Here is a 25,841-nt window from a genome sequence, read left to right on the forward strand (position 1 = left end):
ACCGTGTCTGGTTTTGTCGTCTTCTCTTTTTTTTTTTCCTTTTATTTGCGTTTTCCTGAAAATGGGAATCTAACCTGAAAGATAAAGTCCTTGTCTATTACACTTTACATAGCAAAAGATAAGAAGAAAAGAAAAAAGACCACAAGCAAAGACCAGTTGCAGATAAAAATTGTAGCTTGTTTCAACAAGCTGTCAAACGAATAATAACCATTACTGCTGGTAGCACCCCATTTTCTTACAAAATCTTTCCAATCCAATCTATCCACAAATTTACACTGCTGCCAAAGGATGAAGGTCTATTGAAAAAAAAGAAGCTTAAAGATAAAACTTGTCAAGAGTAGATATGCACCTTTCAAACACCTCAATGATATACAAGAAATGGCTCCAAAGCTCAACCAACTTAGCACAGGGGCAGCGCACAGGGGTACTAACAAACAGGTAATCAAATGGGAATCCTGCTGTATTATTAACAAAAGAATCAAGAACAATCAACTTTTTTCTGCTAATCCTGACCTTGTCTCTCTATATCTTGCCCTTCAGATGGTTCAGGGAAAATCTCCCTAGAATACCGTCTGTGCGAGGATGAATGTTCACCGCCATTTTGGCCACTTCCCCCAGAATTTGAGGTTCCTGAATGTTTAAGACTACTAGATCCTTCTGGCCTGGTATTGGAGCCTGCTGGGATGACTGCTACATCAGATGAGCTACGCCAACTACCAAATATAGCAGCATTCCAAGATCCTCTAGAAGATGTTGTTCTAAGCCTTGCAGAGCTGGAGCTTTCTTCCCTTACTACCTTCAATGGATTTTCCAATGCCTTGAGGATGTATCTCATAAGGGGTCGCCTTGAAGGCTTGGGATTGAGGCAAGACCTGGCAACAATGGCCATTGCCCACACTTCCTCCAACAGATCTTCATCAACAATCAAAGATGGATCCACAATTTTTGTCACAAGTTCCTTGTCATAAATGCTGATGTATGGTAGCGCCTGTTCTAACCATTCTTTTAATTGGGCTTCACTAGATGCACTCGTACCCAGTTTTCCTGTTACCAGCTCAAGTAATACTTTCCCAAAACAGTAAACGTCGTAGGCGCACATTGCTGTCAAAGAACCTAATCATGAACAAACAGAAAAGAAATTCAGAAACTGCATCACTGCACTGGGATTAGAGGCCCATATTTAACTTGTACAAAATAAAGTGTCATCTTGGGCAAGCAAATGTGGAAGAGAATAGACAATTGTATCAAATGGCAATCTTACATGCCTGATCCTATCCCAAACGAAGGCAAACACAGGCCTCAAAACTTATTAAACCACAAGAAAGGCTGGAAGATTATTTCCCAGTCTGTTTAACAGTCCCCACTTCTTTAAGAAACAATTCTCAATGTAGGACGATTAACAATAGAAGGATAACTACTTCCAAGATAGATTCTACAAACAACAGAGTTGAATAACTCTCACTTGGAAATACAAGTATTCTATATAACCACTCCCAAATTCTCTTTGCAAGAGTTGCTGCATTCAAAAGCATAACATAGATGCCCAAACTATCTTACAGATTGTGAGCATCAAAAAAATGAAGTTCCAAGATCCCTTGTTAGGACACTTTATTGGCATTGATTGGGACTCCAAGACATTCAATGGTAATCAAGCTTAGTTGATCCAAAAGACAGTAATACAAGCTGTGCTATAAAGCTACTAATATCACCATTATTTTTCTAGTCTCAAATGTAGAAACCACTGAAGAGCCACGGTCCATGAACAGTAACTTTATACAAACTATTGCAGGATAACATAGAATGATATCTTAGCCTTTATAATAAAACAAGATCAAAATGATTTTTCATACCTCTAACTACTACCTTGCCATGATAACAGAAACCCATTTGACAGAAAAATATTTTTGTACATGGTTACCCAGTTTGGCTGGTGGAACTATAAAAAGGTAATGGCGTTTTTTGCTTATCAAAGTCTGCAGCTTATTGTGTGTGTGTGTGTGTGTGTGTGTGTGTATAAAGGAGAATGACTTGACCAGGAAGTCAATCCTGTACATTGTAAAAGCAACCTATTGCGCTATAGGCTTTGATGCTTATGGGCGCCTTAGAACACAAAGGATTGCCTTCCTAACTAAGCTATCTTTCCCTGTCGTATTCTTTGGCCCTCCCTTCTCTAAAATTGTGCTATTAACACACTGAGCTATTAAGAGATAGAATCTTTCTCCTATACTCTTTCCATTTCTTAAGATTTTGAATCTGAGTACTTACCATCTTCCATATATATATCTATTAAGAATCTACTCAAGGGTTGAGAATAGCAAGTGTGGTGAACCATCAAAGCAGCAAATGGTTATTTATTGTAGGTGATAAATATTTAGAGACCAAGTTACAAAAATTGACATTAAACAAAAGAAAGTGATACTTGAAACACAAAAATACGCACACACACATATATACATACCAGAAGTACTCTGTTCTGATGACCTGCACATGATTCAGAAAGAACTATAATGAAAACCTTCATTAAGCAAAATATTAGCATTATAGAGTATTGATATAATAGGTAAAGATTACTTGGTAGTATACAACACAACTAAGGGAGAAAAGAAGTCAGTAAAAATTTACTCTTATTTATCATTATGAATTTCAAACCATCAAAATCATATCTAGTTTTGCACAAACTTTTCAGTACTAACATTTACAATGGCAATAAATAGCTTCCTTCTAAGCTTTTGACCTTCTAAAATCAGATTCCTGATAGGCTATGTTAAGGAACTTCACCTACTGGATGGAATTTGGAAGTCACAAAATTCAAGTTAAAAGTTTTATAGAAACTAATTGTACGCAATACATATATGGTGCATATCTTCCCTTGATCGTATACAAACAGGAAAAAAAAAAAGAGAAAGAAAGAAAGAAAGAAGAAGCTATATTAGTTCGGACTTTACCACAGAACTGGAAAATGGAAAAAAGTAAATATTCAGGCTGGGTCCATGGTGGACCAAGAGAGATTGGTGAGGCCAGTGAGCCCCATTTGCATGTGCAGCCCACTCTATTGGTCCATGAGGAGGACCAGATCGAGATAAGTTTTTCCCTATTTTTATGCACAGTTTTCTGCATATTCTATAAGAAAGAAATCTAAAGTTCAATAAATTTCTCTACTCGGCAGTGATGGTGACAGGAAGACAGATTTCTTCAAATAGTCAGCTAACAATTCCAAGACCATAGGAAGCTCTCTATCCTGGAAAGTAAAAACACTGCACAATATGTATAGGTGGCAAAAATATTAGACATAGGGCAAGTAAACCATTGACAGCGGAAAGGTGGAAAAGTCAAAAATGAACTCATTTCCATAGTAGACCAGAAAATTTAAAAAAACACCAGCATGCATACAACTTAACCAGTATAAGAGCACAATGCAAGCATAAATTTCCAAGTAAGACCATTGTTTCAAATCTATATTGAAAAGGACAATGGCTCAGGCTAGAACAGAGATCAAAATGTCCAGATAGAAGCCAATTTAAAAACAATACTCACTGTGGCAACCGCAGCAACCTGGTAATCCTGCTTTGATGAGCGTCACCTTCCTGAGGACAAACCTCACTTAGGCTCCCTAGCCGTACTTCAAATTTATCATCAAGGAGTATACTGCTCGCTTGAACATCCCTAAATGAGCCAAACAAAAAAAGCTAGTTCAGTTAATATTTTAGTGGCATTTCTGCAACTTCTTTATGATGTAAGCTAGTGAAGCACTTCACAAATGGTTTGCCAAAATAGTGTGCAATTGATAGCCCCTCTCCCCAAGACACGGATAAAATAGTTCTTTGAATAACACTCCCTTTGCAAGCATCTCAAAAGCATTGGCTTTAGCTTTTTCTTATCAGACATCCAACACTAACTTGGTCATTTTCTTTTTTTTCTGGCTTTGACAACTAATCTATTACCAAGGGACAGGGTACTAGCTTTGGTTTCTGAATATCTCAATTCTCATCATTGCTCAAAAGAATGTACACAGCCAAGTATATTGTGTGCAGAAACTTGCCTGACCAATATGTAAATACTAGATAAGAATTTTCTTTTGCCACTATATTGAAATGATAATGTATTTCTCCCAGAAACAGGATTCTACTCCATACTCACACTGGAAGTTGCGCAAGAATTTTTGTTACAAGGCTCACAGCTCATGACCAAGCAATGTAACACTAGTTTGTAACTTCATTTTCAGCTTCATAACAAATGAATAGTTATGATGCGTGCAAAACATGAACTGAAATATCAAGGGCTTCAAATCTTTAATCCTGGATGCTAAGTTATTAATAAAACAAAATCACACTACTCAGTGACTAGATTTTAAAAGGAGATATGCTCATAAGAGACCTACCTCAAAAGCTACAGCTGCTTACAAACTATTATATTCTTAAACAAAGCATTCCAATGGAGTGCTGAATTACTAACTTTTACAATGATGGAACACATCATAAAACCATAGTTACAATATTTACGTGTTTTCCTCAAACAGGTGGTTGGTAACAATTGCATCACAGCTAACTCATAGAAATAAGTAGGAATTTGCAAAAAAAAAAAACAAAAAAAGTGATCTTGAGGATAACAAGAGATGATGATTAAAAAAAAAAAGGCACAAAAGCATAGTAGAAAAGCAAGTCTTTACCTGTGCACAATGGGCGGTGTACATTCATGATGCAGACAAGATAGAGCTTCTGCTGCTCCTGTTGCAATTTTTAGTCGCGTAATCCAATCTAAGGACTGTAAACTATCATCATCTGAGCTGGTTTTCCTATATAAGGAACTTGATAAATCCCTATTTGGCATATATTTGTAAACCAGAAACTTCTCATTCTCATTTGCTAAACAGTGTCCCAAAAAAGGAACCAATCTAGGATGTGAAACTTTACTGAAAATGTCCAATTCCATTACATATGACTCCTTCTTAATGGATTGCAAATGTACTCTTTTTATAACTACAGAGATTCCATTTTCTAAAACACCCCTATAAAGATCCCCTGAGTGGCCATGTTTGATGAGGTTTTCATCACTAAAATCACTAGTGGCTTGGAGGAGCTGCTGATATGTGAACGTGTCTCCTAAACTTGACAAGTCAATTGCTGCTTCAGGAGGTGGTGGACTGCTACCCGCAGGAACTGGCCCAACACCAGTTCCTCTCTGATTTGCAGTGCCCCTCTTGCAGTGGCAAACAAACAGCAGTACAAGTATTATCAAAAGGACAACAAGCCCAACACCTCCCAGAACACTTGCTAATATGATTACCATTCTGTTGCTCTTTCCTTCAGATTCTCCAGCAGGAGGTTGTGTGGAATTTGGTAGTCCAAAATTGTCAAAAATCAGACCCCTTTCAGCATAAAATGACGTACATTCAGACAAACTTCTCTGATTTGACACATTTTGAAGACAATTGCTAAGGAGAGAAGCATTGTCAGGCACAAGATCTAGAACCTTGCCCTCAAAATAGTTACCAGACAGATCAACAAAACTGAACCTTCTGAGTATAGGATTGAGAAATCCATACAACAAATTCCCAGATATATTTAATTCGGCAGTACTGGTATTAGCATTAAAGGTAACATTTGGCAGAAGACCAGTGAAATTGTTGCCAGAGATATCAAGAAAGCTCAAACCAGGCATTGTCCACAGAACATTAGGAACAGAACCAGTAAAACCATTGTTCTTCATAACCACAATCTGTAACTGAATTGACGCGGAAAACAAGTTGACTGGCAGGGAACCGACAAGCATATTGTTTCCAATCAGCATTCTCTTCAAATTCCTCAACCCTCTCAACTCTGCAGGCACTGACCCAGACAATGAATTGAAGCTGAGATCAAGGTCAACTAACTGAACAAGGTCCCCCAGCTGAGCAGGTATTGGAGATGATAACTGATTATTTGAAAGATTCAAATACTGAAGCTTCAAAAGCATGCCAATGCCAGGAGGAATTGACCCAGATAAGAAATTAGAAGAAATATCAAGAATTGTTAAGTTGGCAAGAAAACCAAAAGACACAGGAATTGATACAGTAAGCGAATTCTGCGAAAGATTAAGAATAGAAAGCAATACTAACTGACCCAAACTTGAAGGAATCGAACCTACTAGCCTATTACCAGACAAATAAAGGCTGGTTAAATTAGTCAGATTCCCTAAACTTGCCGGAATAGCATTGCGTATATCACAAAAGCTAAGATCAAGAGCTTGAAGTGAACCAAGACTCTGACCAAACCAATCAGGAATAGAACCAGGAAGCTGGAATCTTGAAGCATTAAAAGAAATCAAGTGGGTTAAATTGACAAGTGCATCAACAACAAATTGTGGGTTTTGAGAACCAAGCCTTGTTCTTCTAAAACCAGAAATGTTAATACCAGAGACGCTTCCATTTGTGCAAGAAATACCAGTCCAATTGGAGCAAGGATTGGTTTTTCGAGGCCATTCTTTGCTTCTTATGCCTAAAGAAGATCTGAGTTGAAGTAAAGCAGCTCTTTCAACTGGTGAATTAAGTGTTTCCACTTGCTGAAATGAAGGTTGAAACTTCAATAGCAATAGTAGAAAAGCCAATGCTATTACGATTCGCTGATCCACCATGACTTTTAAAACAACTCGATAACTGTATCAAATCTTCTCTTCTTCATATCAAATCAAATGCAGACTCTTTTTCTTTTACTCCAAAAGAATACCTTCTCTAATAAAAGAAACATAACTAAAAGAAAGACCAAGACCAAATCTTTACCTGGATTAAAAAGGCAATAAAATTAAATATAATATTTTCTCCTCAAAATTGTTGTTGGTGACCAATCTGTATCACTTTTCTTCTTTTCTCTCTGTCTCTACCTACTCTTTATACAATTTAGTTCCTCCAGTTGACAAGAGAAAAATGGGCAAATAATATTTAACTAACAATAAATTGGTTGGGCAATAATAATGGAGATCAGAAGTTGAAAGAAATAGAGCAAGAAAAAAAAAAAAGAACAAGAAGAAGTGACCGGTCAAGAAAAGACTCTATAGACTATCATACACACTCTCTAATGTCGATAAAAAGAAAGAGAGAGAGACTAAGAATGTGGGCTTAAAAAGGGTTCCTTTTTTTCTATTCTTTCTCTCGAGTTTTCAAGCGCTGACAATTCATAAAAAAGAAAAAGTGTAATGGTAATATAAAAAGGTAAGCAAGAAAGGAAATGGGCCTAAACGCGGTGGCTGTGGTGGCGACTCGTAAAAAACTGAACCCACCTCCGCCGCTGGGGATGTTGTGGCTGGTGGTGATGGTCGTGGTAGTGGTGGGAGTGGGTGTTTGACCTCCGGTTATCCCGCTCTTTGCCAGCTAAGCTCTCAAAACTACTATTACTCCTGTGTCCCGTCACTTGCCTAGTATATAGATACGAATATATGATAAGAAAGTGTTAATTCTTTTAATTTTCTGGAAGGGAAAAGAAAGTTTATTATTGGAGAATAATCAGAACGTCTTTTATGCTATGTTTCTATATATAGATAACTAGGTAAGAGAAAAATTGATCTGCTATGTATAAATGTACCTGCATATATATATATATAAAGAGAGAAAGCAGAGAAGTGGGGTTTATGGTCAGTTTAAAAAAACAAAGGTGGGGCTTTTAGAGTTTTTTGTTTGTTTCGGTGATATATTTTATATATTATATAATATAATATATAATATAATATTTTAATATATTTATTATTTTTTAAATATAAAATAGTATGTTATATTTAATAAATAAATTTTTATATATTTAATTTAATTGATATTTATAATTTTATATTTTTTAGTATTAATAGAAAAACTAAAACAATTAATGTTTATAAAAATAAAAATATAAAAATTTTATTGAGTTTAATTAAAATATTTTATTTTTTATATTTACATATTTTTAATATAATTTCTATTACAAAAGCTATATTTCTTAAAATAAAAAGCACTTTTAATATTTATGTCTCCACAGCAAAGAAGAAAATAAGAGAAAGGTTACCAGGAGACTTAATTTAATGGTTTTCCTTCTTTGGCAGGAAATACAAGTAGAGATTGGGAGGGATCTCTCTCATTTATTAATTACGATTTGCAATTTGTGCATATCTTTTTCAAATAATATTCAGTTTTTTTTTTTTTTTTTTGTTTGATAACAGTTTAAAAATATACATTTCACAAATCTACTGATCCAATTTAAGTGCGATAATATTAAATATAACATGAAAATAGCAAATTTAAATTGAGACTTGTAGCATTAAAATCATAGTTACAACTGATATATTAACCGATTAATGATATGTTTAATCTATTAGTTTATATAATTTGTATACTCTTACCATTTTTTAAATATTAATTTATCACTAAGGTTGTATTTTCGTTCTCTATTTGTATATATAGCATATATATTATTTGTTTTTTTTGTTTGTATAAGTGTATATATCATTTGTTATGTTACTCATTAAATAAATTAATTGGTGTGAATTTGATATTTGAATCCTATTAGCTTTTTTTTTTTTTGTATTTAGATTGATTTAGATTATAAAATATTTATTGAAACTAAAGTAAAAATAAAAATTTAATTCTTTAAATACTATAATAGTAAAAACAATTGCTCTTTAGAGGTGAAGGGTTTAAGTTTAAGCCTCCATTTTTGCACTATACGAGATTTCGTCTTTATGGTGAGTGTAAAGAAATGACTACCTTATGTTATGTAGCGCACAATTCATTAGACCTCTTATAAATAAAAAAAAAATATTTTATATTTTATATTTAAAAGTATAATATATAAAATTTATTTTACAAAATAACTCTTTATTAAAAGAAATATTAATATATAAAATAAAATAAAATAAAACCCTTAGAGATGCCTCATCACTCTACTTTCTTCACCTTCAAACTTCAAATGACAGCCTTTAGTTTGTCAGTTTGAATTTTATTGCGATTTTTGTTCACCCATACTTCCATAATAGCAGCCTTGAATTTATAGAACAGTTTCACCCCCAAGATATCTTCACACCGTCCATTAAAAATGCTATCTCATCTTTCTACCTATTTTTATTCTCTCATTCATTCAATTCAATATAATCAAAATAAAAATCTTCTTTGTTTTTTCCATGCACTGAAGATTTTTAAGAAATAAATTATTACAATTTCGACATTTATTATGTCGGAAGATTAACATATATAAATATATTATTTCGACATAAATTAATAGGGTCACTAATTTTTTTTCAATTAAAGAAAAGTTATGGCCTTAATATTTTATGTTGTAAAAATAGATTGATATTAATATTTATTTTATTTTATTTAAAGTCGTGTGTATATATATATAAGACATAATGAAAGCAATAATAACAAGGAGAAATTCTTAAATGCTAACTTCTCAAACATTATTGTCATTTTGTATCCTATTCAAATTTTCAGATGTATTAAATTTCTTCTTTTTTCCTTTTTAAATGTATTTCTTCATCCTCATCTTGAACATATAACAACATTTCAGGAAAGACATTAAATTTAACCTAACTATTGAAGTTGACAGAACAAACATAATTATAAGTGAAGCTTCTTCTGTATTTTGTATTGCTTTCCTATTAGCAGTACGTATAGAAAATATGGCTTGTCATCTTTTATCTTTCTCATCAGTTGCTCTTTAGATTTTAGACTTCGTCGCAAGTAGAGAATACGACTTTTCACTGAGAAGAAACTTATAACAAAAAGAAGAAACCCAAGCATAAGATTCGGAACTCCTTCTCAATCTGTTTACATTTTTCTTCGCTGTGCCGTGCTCATACTTGTTCACGTTTTTCGTCCTCTTATATATCCCTGACGAATTAGGGTTTTACAAGTGTAAATTATAAGGAAAACAGAAGAAAGAAAAAATTGAGGATTCACACTCATCTCAGATCAATATAATATAAGTCTAATTTATGGTAATTTTTGAAACATATAAATAATATACTATATAGAATTTATAGCATCACATGGGGATATTTTATATATTAATTATGTGTGGATAAACTGATACGAGGTAAGCTTATAATATAAATGCGAGGCAGTAAGATGTTGATTTTTCTTGTTTAGCAATCAGAGATAAGCTTGTAGCACGCAGATACGGCCAACTTGATCGCACGGAGTATGCCCATTTTTTTTCTAAACTTTGTCCAAAACCAACCACAAAAATGTCGTCCAAGCAAATGACAAAAGTCCTGAATATTATTTTATTATATTTAAGAAATCAATTATAAAATGTGATTTTATCACAAGAAAAAGAATTATTAGGTTTTAGATTTGTACAATTTATTTAATTTATCACATATTTACTACTTTTTTCATTGATATATTACTTCTTCGACCTCAAAAGAAGTATCATTTGCCCTTCATTTATCAACAAGAATACTATCACTTAAAATTAAATTTTCATTTTTTATTTTGTGATTATAATTTATATTGAATATACTTTTAAATTCTAATGTAATTTTTATATCTTTTTTGTTTGAATCTAAATAGTTATAAATTATGTAGCAATAATGAATGGGTTATGAGGTTAACTAAATTAATATGAATTATTGATCTTTAAAATATTCAATAAGAGTACTTTAGTCAAAAAAGAAATAGTATCAGCTAATAAAAAAAGTAATTTTCTTAATTTATGTGTAAATTAAAAATCTACTGTCTTATTGAGACGGGCATAAATTCTGGATTTGAAGTAAGCAACAAAAAGAGTTGAATTGTATAATAAGAATCATGAGTATGAAGCTCTGGCAATTGTAAGCATTGCAAAATGATTAGAAAGTGAATATATAAAAACAAGTTATGGTTTCTAAGTTTAGCCAAACAAATATCAATCCGTGTTTTGGGTCGCTGGTGTCAACTCCCTTGTGGGGTAAGATACGATATTAGTGAATGGCATTAAGAAAAGGAAAATTCAAAACTTAAGTTGTTTTGTTTAGGTTTAAGATGACATATTGCTCCAATAGTCAGTGGAATGATTTATCTATTTAATTAGTTATTTCAGGAACAGAATGATCTCAAACACAGTCATGCATAGTAATAGTAAAATCATTAGCAATGATTTTCTCTTATAAATTTAATTAAACTGGTAAAGAAGAGCGTACCCAGTAATTATCTAAATCAATTCAAATTAACTAAAGTTGTTAATATATTTGGGTGTGTTTATTATAGCCTCTGGCTAGGGTTTAATTTAACTTTTCATTTAAAGGCTTTTAAAGTATTACTAATTTAAAACTAAAGATTGGGGATTGTCTATATAATTCTTGACCTAAGTTGTAAAAAAGATTTAAAACATGAGTTGGTGGAAAAGAAATGGCAATTAAAGTGAAACTTAAATTCATGATATATACTTCAAGCTACTAATATTATGAAATGTCAATTAAGAATATGAAGAAAAGAAACAAATGTTAATGCGGTATGCAGGAATTGGCAAATAGATAGATAGAGAAAGAGGTTGTTGCAATGTCTTTGTGCATACTGCAGACAAAATAAGATAGTGGGGAGTCAAACCACATTTAGTGCTCTAAGTCTTATTTATTTATTTCTTTAATGTCTGAATCGTGGATCCATCATTATGTCAACATACCTCACAACATCATAAATAGTAACTAGACAACTAAAATTAATAATAGTGTCATATAATATTTTATGGCAAAATGAATTCTTCTATTTAAGATTTAACAAATACATCAAAAAATAATTTGAGAGATTACATTTTAAATATAAAATAAATATTTAAATACCCTTGTATCATTTCGGCTGTTGTTAAATTTATTTGAATTAAAATTATCAAATTTAAGTTGTAGATAAATAATATTTATTTAGAAATAATATGCTTAATCCAAACAAATACAAATACTACACAATACAGAATTTAACAAGAAGACTATGAATTTATCCAAAATACAGAAAAATAATATTATTTCCAAGAAAAAGAAGTAAAAAAAGTGTGCAAGAAACACGGTTTTGTGGGACAAGACCTTAAATAAAACTTAGACCAAATCAAAGGGAAAGATGATGTGGCAGAGTTTGAGACAAATATCTTGATGGCCTTTCTTTACCTGTCCAAATCATGAACTCAGTCAACCCCCATCGTTTTCACTTCCCTATTGGTTGCCGTGTCATTTTCTACTTTTCTTTTTCCTTTAATTTAGATTTCATTATCGGAATTTGCAAAATATATTTGTACCAAAATTAAGACTTACTTTTTCTTCTGAAGGAAGATGAACTTCATTAATCAGAAAAAACAGACTTACTATTAAGATAAAGCTAATTTAATAATAATGAGCATCATCTAACTAGAAAAATAATAATAAGCATTAAAATCTAAAATTTTCATCCATATTGATAATATTTAAACCCTAAAATAAAAAAATGAGTATATATTTAAATATTATATTAAATCTGGTTCTCTATTTTTTTTTAAAATTTCACCCGTATTATTAATTTGAAAGGCTGTCTCGTATTAATTCATCATCTCTAACATCTTAAATTTAAAATATTAAATTAAGTTTTTTTTATTTAAAACTTTTATCTGTATTATTGGTTTGGAAGGTAAAAATTTTTATAATTTTTTTTCGTTATGTTTATTCTCTGATTAAATTTAAATTTTACATAAAATTAAATATTCTTTGAAAATATAAATTAACTAAACCATTTTAATAGTAAAAAAAATAGTATAATTTTCTCTTATAAATCTTTCCTGAAAAGATAGAAATTAATTTTATTTCATATAGATCTCAACTATTGATTGATTGTATTACGTCTATTTTAGCATATGAGTTTATAAACTTATAGTTATAGCAGTACAAAACATGATCAAAATACCCACATTGACTGCTAATTATTTCTGCATGTTTGCAATGGACAAGAAATTATAATGTTGATTCATGATTAGGCCGTTGGGAATCCTATTAATATAATGATGCAGGGTTGAGCATTAGGATTTGATTATGATGCGAGTGAGTAAGTGACCCACTAGTAATTTATATCTTAATGCAAGGCATGTAACATGATAACCCCTATAATCTATTAATTCTATTTGCCATTTATTCAGATTCCAGGCTGTTTATCCATGATCCCTTTGGCAATCTATGTGGAGTGAGAGAGATTTCAGGAATTAACTCTTTGACCCATAAGAAATATACCCTCAAATTCAACATGTCCAAATAACTGAACCTGTTCTTTTCTTTAGTTCATTTAGATCCAACCGATATTAATATATGAAAAAATAACTTCATGATAGCTAACACGGGCACTTAATATTTTATTTACTGATTGATGTTACATCTTAACTATTTCAACAACAGATTAATCTTATCAGCCTCCATTCTATCTATCTAATCCTCAGTTGTTTGATTGACTGAATCAAAACCGATTAATAATTAACACACTAATATTTAACAGACTTTTATCTTTTTGATACATTACATTTGGATCATTTTGATATTATAGACAGATACATGCCAAAATTTGATAAATATTTTCTCTCATGTTTTAATTTAAATGTCTAACTAGCAATTTCCTTATGTTATTGTATAATTATTTTATGTTTTATATATTGTAGAATTTAATTTACAATAATATTAATATAAAATATAAGTTTTACTTTCATTTTTATGATATTTTTATTTATATCTATATTAGTTTTTATTTATTTATAATAATCTTATAGAATAGTCTTGTGAAATTTTTATATTTATTATATGCTAAGATAGATTAACATGAGAAGTATATATATTTTATCAACTTTAATTTTACATTTATTTTATTGTACTTCTTTATATTATTACTTTTTTAATATTACATACATATTAGAAGTTTTTTCTAATTATTATATTTGACCAATAAATTTTTAAATTTATCAGTATTTTTTTTGTGATCTAAATTTATAATTTTTATGTTTTATTTATATAATATTTAATTTTTTTTTATAAATATTATAATTAATACTCTTATAAATATATCATGTATGATGGCTCTTAAGTCTTAACGGCTTTGCGTGTTCAATCCAGGGAGCATAGCACCAATTATTAACAAATGGCATTCACAATCAAGGTGTTCAATAAATATAATACTATACAATGCACCTTAATTTGTTCAGACTTTTATGAACCGTTCTTAACATATTTTGAAATTATACTTTTAATTAATAAATTAATTTAATAAAAATATTGTATATGATAATATATACCGCATCATATCGATAAAAGTTTTAAGCTTTTATGAACCGGTTTTTACATATTTTGAGGTTATATTTTTAGTTATTAAATTAATTTAATAAAAATATTTTATATTATATCATAGCAACAAAAATTAGAATAAATCAACAGGAGATTTTTTCAGTAATTACTTTTATTTACCATGTCTTTCTTGGACATTTATCCTTTTAGAGTTAAAAAGAAAAAATTAAAGGTTAAAATCCAAGGTTTTACCTCTTCCTTTATGGAAAAGTAAAGACACGTTCTACTAAGTTTTTCTTTTTTGTTTTTGTTTTGGTTAAGATCGCAAAGCTAGCACTAGGTCAATAGTGATATATCTTACATTAGAAGTTGACCAGCTGCCAATAAGATTAATAACTTAATAGCATAAATTCACATACTATTAAAATGGCCAGAATTTAAATATGACGAAGCTTAAATAAAAAATAAAAAGGTGATCCTAAAGTTTTTTAAGTTAAATGGCTCATCCCTTGATTGTGGGCACAAGTTGGTTTGGATTCTGTATTATTGAAGAAAAAAGCAGAATATGTGGAATCAATGAAAGAAACTAACAACAGCCAAATGCAACGGGAACATCCAAAAGAGGTTAGGTATACAATGTATTCAAAATTTGTCAACGATTGAGAAGGGTCAATAATTTGTTGTTATGATCAGCTCAGAAAATGAAAACAAAGACAAATACTAGCTGTCTGTGATCATATAGTGTCCAAGATTAATGTAAATACACATACATATCTAAAGCAAATTGCAAAGACACTAAAATACACACATGCGCATCAAATTCAATAATTGATGGGAAGACAAATGACCAAGTAAAACGTGCAATGCCCACAAACTTAAATCTCATTTTATCATTACATCAACCACAAGAATTTTTAATTATCACGCACATGTCTGTGTCAAAATGTGGATGGAGGGAAAGGAAACTAATAGAAAAAGAGAGGAAGGGTGCAGTTATATTATCATGTCATGCAATAGGACCACTACTTATTAAAAAGTTAAGCTTTATTCTACTTAAAGGACAAATTACCTTTGAACAATTAATTATTATGCATATGCTATATAAGCTAAGGGATCTTCAAAGAAGAGTATCTGCTAAACTGTTATGATTATCTTCCCACTACATTCTCCGCACAAATATACAAATAATCACAACTTAACTATATAAGTACACACTATTCAATTCTTTTAACATTGATGGGCAGTCACTGGACTAAAATAGAAATAGCAGTCGAGTTTATTATAATATTACAAACGTTTACATAACTCGATCCAAGTCATATTACGAGTTTTCGAACTTCTGCTTCCGCTATCCACAACAGAAAACACTTTTTCTTTTTAAACGGCATAAAAAATTGGATGGAAATCTTTTCCATCTCCATTCTGCATATAATCCGATAGCCCCGATATTTTAGTTTAATAATATACTAATCAAACATCATCAAGTGATCAGTTACTAATTAAAGATCCCTTATCAGCATAATTGAAGACAATTGGATGTAAACATTTTGTATTTGACTAAAACAATATTGTTTTTATTAATAGAAGATTTTAATTTGTCTAAAAGAAAGAAGAGTGACAATAGCAGAGAGTTGATCTTATTTATCTCATGGTATAGGGAGGGAGCGAATGTCTACCCGTAGTTAAATACTAACGAGAAGATCGCAAATTATGCAACTGTGATCGCGGCCATGTTATGGAATTTCTGATGCCATCACATTTCCAAATATAAATTAAGTAATACTAAAGCCATTACAAAGATCCAGTCTAGCAGTTCATCCAAGCAAAGGGAAGACTCTAGACCCGTGCTTGTTAGCCACTGCATCACTGGTGGTTTTCCTAATAACTTTGAGGGAAAACCTAACCATTCTTCAGAGTCTCTCTCCCTTGCCTCAGCTGTAAATAAGCTGACTAATATTTCAAGGTACCTGACTGCTACATTCCATAATATAGTTATTTTCGCAATTAGAGATCTGCATCTCCTCAGCTAATTGAAGGGCCATCAGCAGCCTCTGATACTTGCTTAGAGGAGATATGTAAACTACAAAAGTTAAATTTAATATTTTGATGTTATATAATATAGTAATTTACTAATATGAAATTCATTAAAATTTATATCCAATTTTATAAATTTGATTATATGAAATTCTACAAATTTAATTTCATATTAACTAAAATATTTAAGCTTATAAGATAGGACAAGGTTTTAGAAAAAGTCAAAAATACTAAATGTTTTAGATGAACTAATTAATACTCTATTAATTTCCTATTATATATTATATTAGGTATAGTTGCTATTCCTATGAACAATTCAGTCCTCCTTTAAGAATTATTACACTTTAAATGGAAAAAAATCCATGCCCTGCTCATACTGTTTCTTTAGGATGTAAATTAATCTTGCAAGGCAAATTCAAGCATCTTCATCTTATCCAATAATATCAAATTAAGCTAAGACTTGTACATTGACAGTGAAAGGAGCAAACAATGGCCGCGCCCCATTTCTTTATTATTATTATTATTATTATTCAGATATCATTTCTTTGAACATTGAACGGAATAATTACGGTTAACAAAGAATAGTTATGTTGCTATCAGAATTAGTCAAAACCATGTGATATAATATTATGAAAACCTTGTGAATTTGTTGGATGTGTGTAGCAGCAAATTTAGATTAATTAGTAACTTTGACTTTGAACATATCTAATCATTCAATTCTACAAGAGGAGGCAACCATTTCCTATATAATTATTCTTATTGTTTCTTGTTGAGATGGAGGATTAGAGTCCCATACTTTTTCCTTTGAACAGATTTCATCACATCTATAAAATAAAAGAAATTTATTAGGCTTTAATGAATAAACAAATGGGCCACTAGCCCACAGGATATCAGGAGATCCAATTCTACATTTCTTCAATCAATCGCAGCCAAAATAAGAAAGACCAAATGGACCAGACTGGTCAAACGAATGGACCACATTTGTAGCAAAACTTGAACCCAGACTAAGAAAAAGGCTCAAATACCCAGCCCAGAATCCATAACCAAAGGGCCAAGTTGCCAATATAAACATTGACCCAATTTTCAGCGAATACCATATACACGACCGGTTTGCAGCATAATTGCAACACTAATAAAACCAAGCAGGACAGTGACCGAGGATCAGAAACTGACATCAGCTGTGTTTAAACTTCCTAGTCAGTGGGGGAGATCTTTGTAGCCAAAGGGTTTGGGCATTGAACAATAAATAAGAAGAAATAACTCTACACACAGAGACATAAATGTAATATACATTAAAACACATTGCTTAGCTACAATCCGAGTGATGACACACACCCTGAGTTATACTTCTTGATTAATTTCCCGGTGCAAGTCTTCCCTCGTTGCCAGGATTCTGATTCCCAAGAGGAATAAGGATAAGAGTTAGTAATTCCTCATCTGTTGATTCTTCCTTCAGTTGTGCCTCTCTCGATTGTATCTCTTGTATAATTCATATTCTATTCAATAGATGTGCTATTTCAATCTTGATTCCTACGTCTTCGTTATACACAAATTGTTATTATTTAGGTTTAATCAATCTAAAGCTATTTGTGTTTGAAGGGTTTCTAATCCCTTTGGACGCAAACACAAATAAATGATCTTATTCATGCATTTTCATGTTTGATCTTTTTTTACTTAACGTCAATCTTCTTCATGCGTTTTCCATGTTCGTGTACAATTTAATCTATCTGCATCCATCTCTTATTTTGTCATGAATTATTTCCTTCCTCCGCATAGTCCATAATCCTGCATGGTGGAATTTAGTCAAGAATTCTGCTACCTTCGGCCATGTTACAGGTCGGCCTCCAGTCATGAATCTACCGTCAATTGTAGCAGTCGAAGAGATTCTTTCTCTTTGCTTGATTGGATAAGAGAATGCCACAAGTAGAAAACCTGGATTTCCAATCTTGTTGCATATATAACTGGTAATCACAGCTTAAGGAGCCCTTGCATATTAATACTAATAATTGATTTCAGTCAGATCAATTGATTCATTTCAGACTAGGAACTAATAATAATTCAAATTTAAAAAAATGATTTTATTTAAGTCAAAAATAAAATTCTGACATCAACTAAAAAGATAATTTTTATTTATTTATTCAATTTCCAAGTTAGAAACTTCTTTTGTAAAGAAAAATACGGTCATTAATTTAATTCCTGTAAATTATTACTTAAATCAGACATACTTTCTAATAGAAGTCCCACAACAGGATTCATGCCTCTATCTATATAAAATAAAACGTACCATCTTGTCAAAGGGGAAAAAAGAAAAGAATCCTTCCGTAACAATGAAATCGACCAGACAAAAGTCACAGGAAATTGAACAATGGCGTGTTGGAAAGTTGTCATAATCTTCAAAAGCATACATCCACTAATAAATAATGACAAAAGCATTAAGGTTCCTCTTAATTGATATCAATAGTTTTTTTACCATGCATCATAAAACCTCAAAAGGCCATCTTCTATTGAATTATCTTTTTATGGTCATCGAGACAGTTTTAGAAAGCATTTATAATTGAAGTTGTGTAATAATTAGATTTTGCTATCATAGTGGGGTCCTTATTTGGTCCATTATGAATAACAAAAACATAATCATATTTTTTGAAAAAGAAGAAATAATTTGATTTCCTAGTTACTCGGGTGTTGAAAACTAAGCTAGTTGCCATATTATTATTATTTTTTAGAAAATTTCATTTTAGTACTAATATCTTGTAAGCTTGTATTGCCATCCTTAAATGTGATAAGTTGGAGCATTGAGTTCTTTAATTGAGTCTAGTTATTATAATTTGTAGGGCTCTAAACGAGTCGAGCCAAGCTTTTCAATATTCAAATTCGGAATGCAGAAATTTGACGAGCTCGAGCTCGATAATGTTTTATATTTTAGAGTTCGAGCTTGGCTTGTTATAATTTTTATATGCTTAAGCTCGGTTTGAGCTTATCTCATAATTAGCTCGATACTATATATAAACAAGCTGAACTCGAGCTCGACTATATAAATTCAGAAACTAAAATAATTAAATCAAATTCTTGATAAAAATAAAGAGTTCAATAAACTCCATAAATACAACAAATAAAATTAGAATACAATAACATGTCACAATACAAGCAATGATTTAAAACTTTTGAAAACGTTAAAGATAATGTAATATTATTTTTTACAAAAAGTGCTAAAGATAATGCAATTCATAAAAAGTGCTAAAGATAATGATTATTTATAATAGTATTTACTCTATCTATAAGCTTCACATTAAGCATATTGTGAAAATATTTATTCATGCTTCGTTAATTTACAAATGCATAAACTATAATCTTTCAAATATCTTTAAATATTTAAATAATATATATTTATTCATTCAACACTAAAACAACATAGTTTTATAGTAAGACAACGTAATTTAGGTTGATTTAAGTTACCTGTATCATACACCAAAACTACATTATTTTTATACATAATTTTTATTTTATTGTTTTATTTCAATTAATTTAGGATAAAAAATAAATTGGTAAGAAATTAATAATAATTAAATATGCATAATCAAATACCAACTTAATTAATAATGTTATTAAACTAACACTTGATTAAGTAACACTAAAAATTATTCAATTAGAGAATTTATATTTAAAACCTAATTTATTGGTATCTATTATAATTTTAATGTAAAAAAATTTAAATTTTTATAGTCTATTTATTTATTTATCTTTTAATCAAAATATATTATTTATTTATTGAGCTAATTCACGAAGCAGCTTGCAATTTCCTTCATGAGGCAGCTCGAGAGCTCCTTCACGAGACAGCTCGCGAGCTTAGACAAGCGTAGCACTATTAAGCTCGAGCTCGGCTCATTTACTAAACGAGCTTGAAAATGAAGTTCGAGCTCGGCTCATTTATCTTGATAAACAAACTCAAATGAATTTTTATCGAGCCGAGTTCCGAGTAGCTCGCGAGCGGCTTGGCTCATTTGCAGCCATATTAAATTATTTTTATAATTTATAAAGTTTGCTTTTCCATGGTTGTTATGAGTCCTAGATGCAAGTTCGGAAAAAAAAAATATTGGATATAAGATAAATTTATCTAAATACTCTTACTAAGTCCTTTTAGATTCTAGGCTAAATACATATTTCCACCTTTGAATTTTAATAATTTAGCGAATTTAATATTTTAATTTTTTATTTAACCTAATAGACATCTCAATTTGTATATTTTATGATATTTAATTTTTTTTATACATAGCTTAATTTAATATGTCCACACAAAATATATGTAGGTGTTCTAAGGTTATTATTTTAATAGAGTACATATGTCTATTAGGTTAAAAATAAAAATTAAAAAGTTTAAGAGATAATAAAAAGAGAATTTAAGTAGTTGTTAGGTTAAACTGAAAGTTAATGTATAAAAATAACTAAATAATTAAAAAAATTAAGTGTTTTAATATGTATTTTGCCAAAACTCTTTAAATAAACCCGATAAATGCATGGGATAAAAATAATTTATGTGTCTAAAAATGGTGTCGATTAATATTAATCAAGTAGAATAATAATTAAAAGATTTTACATATGATTATATCTCCTGAAAAATTATTATATTGCATAGGTAAATAAATTATTATGCTAGTTAGCTAAAAAAAGGAAATTAATACCGTGTCTATATTATGAGATTTTTCAATACATTTAAATGATTATATATTAATTAATATATTTTCTAATTTAAAAAGAGTAGATTTTCAATAACAGTATGTGCAGCAAGCGTACATGAGAAATTATAAATAAAAAGATATATAAGTGTGTGTGCCCGAACTATATTAAATATAGATGAACTATTAGATAGATAATCATAGCAGTAACATCGATATTCCTATATATATATATATTATATATAGCTATAGGATTCTAGTACTACTTCAGTCAAAGCTTACTGGTGATTTTGCATAACTTTTGAATATTATTCACAAACTCATTAAATGATAACAGAAATTCATGTGGCAGACTGGATGCCTTCCGATAATGCGACTGCTCCAACTGGTGTGTTAAGTTGGATTGGTCATGGTTTTGCTACCCTAGAATGGTAGTTTAGTTTTTTTTTTGGCTTTGCCATCTCTATAAGTAGAAAAAAAAAAGAACGAAAAAAAACAGAAAACCCAGTAATTGGCCATTTACTGCCATTATTTAGACCGTTGAGAAAATTCAGGAGGCCACTAAAGAGCAATTTCACAATAGAAAAATCAGAAACAGAAGATTCAAAATTGGGACAAACGAAAGGCAAAAAGGAATTGTCAAGAAAAAGAATATTATTAATCAAGGTCATAAAGTAGAGCGCTGGCAAAAAACTGAGGAGACATGAAACAAGAGCATTGACTTTATGGTGCACTTTGGAAAGAATCAGGACAAAAAAAAAAAGAAGGAAAAAATATGCTTGACGATATACGAAAATCCATACCCCACAATATCTTGGTCTGCTCTAAATGAATCTTCTAATGTTCGATCGAAAGTACAGGTAAAAGTTGTACCAATAGAAAAAAGAAAAAGAAAAAGTAAAGGGTACAGGTAAAAGTATGAAAAGATAACAGTGATTGGGGTCCTGTAGAGAAAATTAAAGAAAAGAAAAAAGATGTCGCAAAGTTATAATTCACAAGGCAGTAACCTTACCATTACCACAGAGTCAAGGCTGGCTCTCCCGCGTACGTGAACGGACCAAACGATATTTTGAACAAGTTGATGAGAATGGATGCATGGAAAAAATAGTGGGTTAATTTTTTTTGGTCCCGATGGAAGTGAAGTGGGGTCTGTATAGATTTATATATAGGTGCAGCAGTGTTTTTTTGTTGGCCAAATGATTTCAATCATTTGCATGGCCCATTTTCTATGAACATGAGTTCATGCAGGCATTATCTTATCCGGTTTATACAACCGCCACAGATATATTATCGAATTTAGAGAGCTTCTCTCCTTATGGCTTCAACCTGTCCAACGTATTTTACAATCACACGTCAAGAAAATGGACACAAACAAAATGCTTATCGTCAAATTTTTGAGTGTAGCTTGTACAAATCTCATTCACACAATAAGCTTTACACTTTGTTGAATTCTATTCTCCCTAGCTATTCTATTTACTAATATGCACCAAAAAGGAGTTTCCCTTTTAGAAGAAGCGACGACAATGCATTATCTAAAAGCAATTATTAAATTAATGTCATTTTAGATTCTTTTCTTTATTGAAAATTAACAACAATTCCATTTAAAAGAAAAAAAAAGCAATAATGAATGCCTTTGCGGCCACTCCTAAGACCAATTCAAACTCAAAAAAGTGTGAGATTCTTGGTTAAATGGGAGAAATTATTATGTATAATTCGTCATTAAAATATTCATTTGATGAAATGATAATACTTTATTTTTTTTATATCATTATTATTTCTAAAAATAACTGCTTTGTAGTAACCTAGAGTATTAAAACAAGTAATAACTCGTTGTTAAATTGGCTTCAAATGATTCTTAAGAACTTTAACTCTTACAAAAGAGTTAATTTATAAATTTGTTTATTTTTCTGTCGAACTCCAACTGAAAGTGTAGCAAAATGTAAATCTGCACTGAGTCTCAGGAAAGTTGCAGTGGATCTCCTGTGTTGGACAATGCAAATAGGTCTGGTATAGCTTCTCTAACTAAAAAAGGAAGGGCCACCACCAGGGATAAAAGAGACTATATAAATAGTCCTGATACATAGAAGAGAAAAGGAATCAAAGATATTAGGCCAGCGCAGTGGGGATGGAATTGATGATGTGGATTACAAAAGTCGGCAAGAGGTGTGTATCTATATTTATAGCTATAGGCATCACTTTTTTTTCGTCCAGATTCCTAGAAAGTTGCTCAAGTAACTGTCAACTAATCATCACCGCCATCCCCATTAGGCTGTGGCCAGAATCCTATGATCATGACTGCTGCAATTTGATGGTGAGACGAGGGTCGGGATGGAGGGGCCATCTATGTTTTCTTTGCATTTAACACTAATACAAAAAGAAAAAGTTTTACTAATCACTCGGATAACAACTCTGTGCTGTGTTGTGTCCAATCGGAAATTTGATCGTCTACAGATATCTTGAAGCTTTTAGAGCTCGCTAGAGAAAGAAAAAAAAGAGAGGCTGTTGACCGGAAAATTATATATGTTTATTAATTAGGCAGGAAAAAAGATTTAAACTTGTTAAAGAAAATCATACTTTTTCCTAGGGGAAAAAGAATCGAAGTAATGGCTCTGTCTGTAATATTTCATGATGTTTTTGCTATTCCTTAATCCACAAGTGTGTCTAAGCTCATAATGATGATGCGCATAATAATCAAGCAACGTATATGGCTTGGCATTTGTTAACCGCAAAGCTTTCCAAATCTTGATATTGGAGCTCCTCTTCGATTCGATTATTCCATTAAAAGAGTGATCCTAGAACGAGCGAATAGACTAAACCTTACCCTCCCTCTAATATCCACTGTATGCAAGAATTTTAACCATTCTAGGCCTGTAGACTGGGGCTACTCTATACCCAACTTGCAGCCTAAAGCCATGGCATATATCACAGCCCAAAGCCATGGTATATATCTCACCACCGCCACCCCCCCTCGTAATAATTCTGATGCTCCTTCAAATTTAGCTTTTTTATTCCAATCCAAACAGATTTTTTTTTTTTCTTTTTTACGTCTACCCTAATAGTCTGTTTTGTCGTTCTCTTGTTTTGAGATTCTATACGTCATCAACCAGATTACATATTCTTTTAATTGAAGTTTGTTAACAATTATATTATAGTAGAAAAAGAAAACCTGATTAGGCATTTATGGTTACCACTGTATTTTATGTATAAGATCGGACAAGTTGAACAGTAAAATGTATATATAGTGTGCAAATGATTATTAATAAATCCGAACTTGAATCTTATATCAAGATCAATTGCTAATTACCTCTGTAGCAAGAATAAAAATCTTTATTGCATTCTGGTTGGTCATGACTGAAAAGATACTGACTTTCATATATGAATATGATTATGAAATTTTATCATCCAAGAGTATCAGAAAGAAATTCTAAATTTAAAGCAATCTTTGCTTTTTATAACCGAAAAAAGATTGTAGAAATTTGAACATAAGTGGGCAAAAGAATATGCAATTGGACCAAGCAGGATAAAAGAATATATGTTTACCCTGGACAAGTAAATCTTTTGAATACAAAAAGAAAAAAAAAAAAAAAGTACATTGATTTCTAAACTCTAATAGGTTAAAATTAAGCTGCAAGTGGGGAAACTCAATGAATCATGATTCGTGGCTTCAGCACACCATCCTGAGGTAACAACAAAGCGGAAAGATCTATGTACTGATATCTTTGTTATATCTGGCTGTCCTATAATCTGTATTACATGATCATGTCTCCGTGCTTGAAAGCCCTTTGTTTGAATGGAAGGACTAATCTTCAATCCGATCAATCATGTCCTGATTTTTCCTTGTTCGAAAAGTTCTGGCAGTTAATAAAAGTATGCCATAATTTTCTTGCATATCCTGACAGACATTGTAAAAACTTTTGAGAAGGTATCCTCAGTACGATGCTTGCACCACGCTTTGCAAGGATTGGAGAGAGTCATTTACTGTGCATTTTCTTTCTTATATATATGGACTGTTAATAGGATTTAAACTCGTACCCTTTGGATTAACAAACAATTAATATTATTCATATCTTGCCTAGATGAATCTACTAATCATGCCTGACATGTTTTTACTGTGACATTGACACTGATTCTATCATGGGTGGAGCCATCATTGTTACACACAATAGTCAATAATGGAATGAAGCGCAAAAGAAACAAGATATCCATCTATAAAACGGTACGACAAATTATCTATATGTAAAAAGAAGTCTCTGAAGCATTGCTGAATACACAAGGGAGATGAGCAAAGAAAATCAGCAATAAGATGTGGTATTAATTGTGACTGCTAATTGAGACAAATGAACCTTTGCAGGAAGAAGATACCCAAAACCCAAGTATTGAGGAGAAGAGGGTCCCAATTCGCAAACTCATACAGACCTTTGCTTGGAGAAAAGAGCATAAAGATGATAATCATTGTACGGAATTACATGGCCAGCTAGTTTGCTTGGAATGTTGTTCAGGACATAGTACATTAAACAAAATTACAACCTTCATTTTTCTGTAATGAAATTGAAAACAAAATTTAAAGACCTGTTTGCTGCAAAAAAATCTTTTGTACAAGAGAAAGCAAGGATTTGATGTACACGTGAAAGGTAAATAGTATGGTCACTGGTTTTATCATATGGTATAAACTTTTTGACCCCACTCATAGCAATAAGAAGAACTGCTGCCCAATAGGTGAATACAAACAGGAAAGGGCGATCTGCATAAAATCTCAATAGATGCACAAGTTTTACCTTGGGATTTCTATTTTGTTGTTTTCTCTATTCTCATGCTTATCTTTTACTATCCTAATTCAAGAATATTGTTCTTTTATCCGTCAACATAAATTTTTACTGAACTTTTGTTGCTAGCTATCTATAGATTTTGGCAGCTGGCGTTGGAGGATTATTTTCGAGTCATTTT

At 31.2% G+C, this 25,841-nt stretch overlaps 1 protein-coding gene across 1 annotated transcript; it reads right to left on the bottom strand.

Annotated features, from left to right (window-relative positions):
* Nucleotides 1–156: 156 nt before the first annotated feature.
* Nucleotides 157–7,532, bottom strand: LOC8288046 (probable LRR receptor-like serine/threonine-protein kinase At2g16250). The gene is made up of 4 exons (XM_002509443.4): nucleotides 4,667–7,532; nucleotides 3,535–3,663; nucleotides 2,459–2,481; nucleotides 157–1,113 (listed from the first exon to the last, which is right to left on the bottom strand). The coding sequence occupies exons 1-4, from the start codon at nucleotides 6,607–6,609 to the stop codon at nucleotides 503–505; spliced, it is 2,706 nt and encodes a 901-aa protein (XP_002509489.2). The 5' UTR covers nucleotides 6,610–7,532; the 3' UTR covers nucleotides 157–502.
* Between the last annotated feature and the right edge of the window lie 18,309 nt (nucleotides 7,533–25,841).

Source organism: Ricinus communis, chromosome 5 (assembly GCF_019578655.1).
Source record: "Ricinus communis isolate WT05 ecotype wild-type chromosome 5, ASM1957865v1, whole genome shotgun sequence".
Taxonomy (NCBI): domain Eukaryota; kingdom Viridiplantae; phylum Streptophyta; class Magnoliopsida; order Malpighiales; family Euphorbiaceae; genus Ricinus; species Ricinus communis.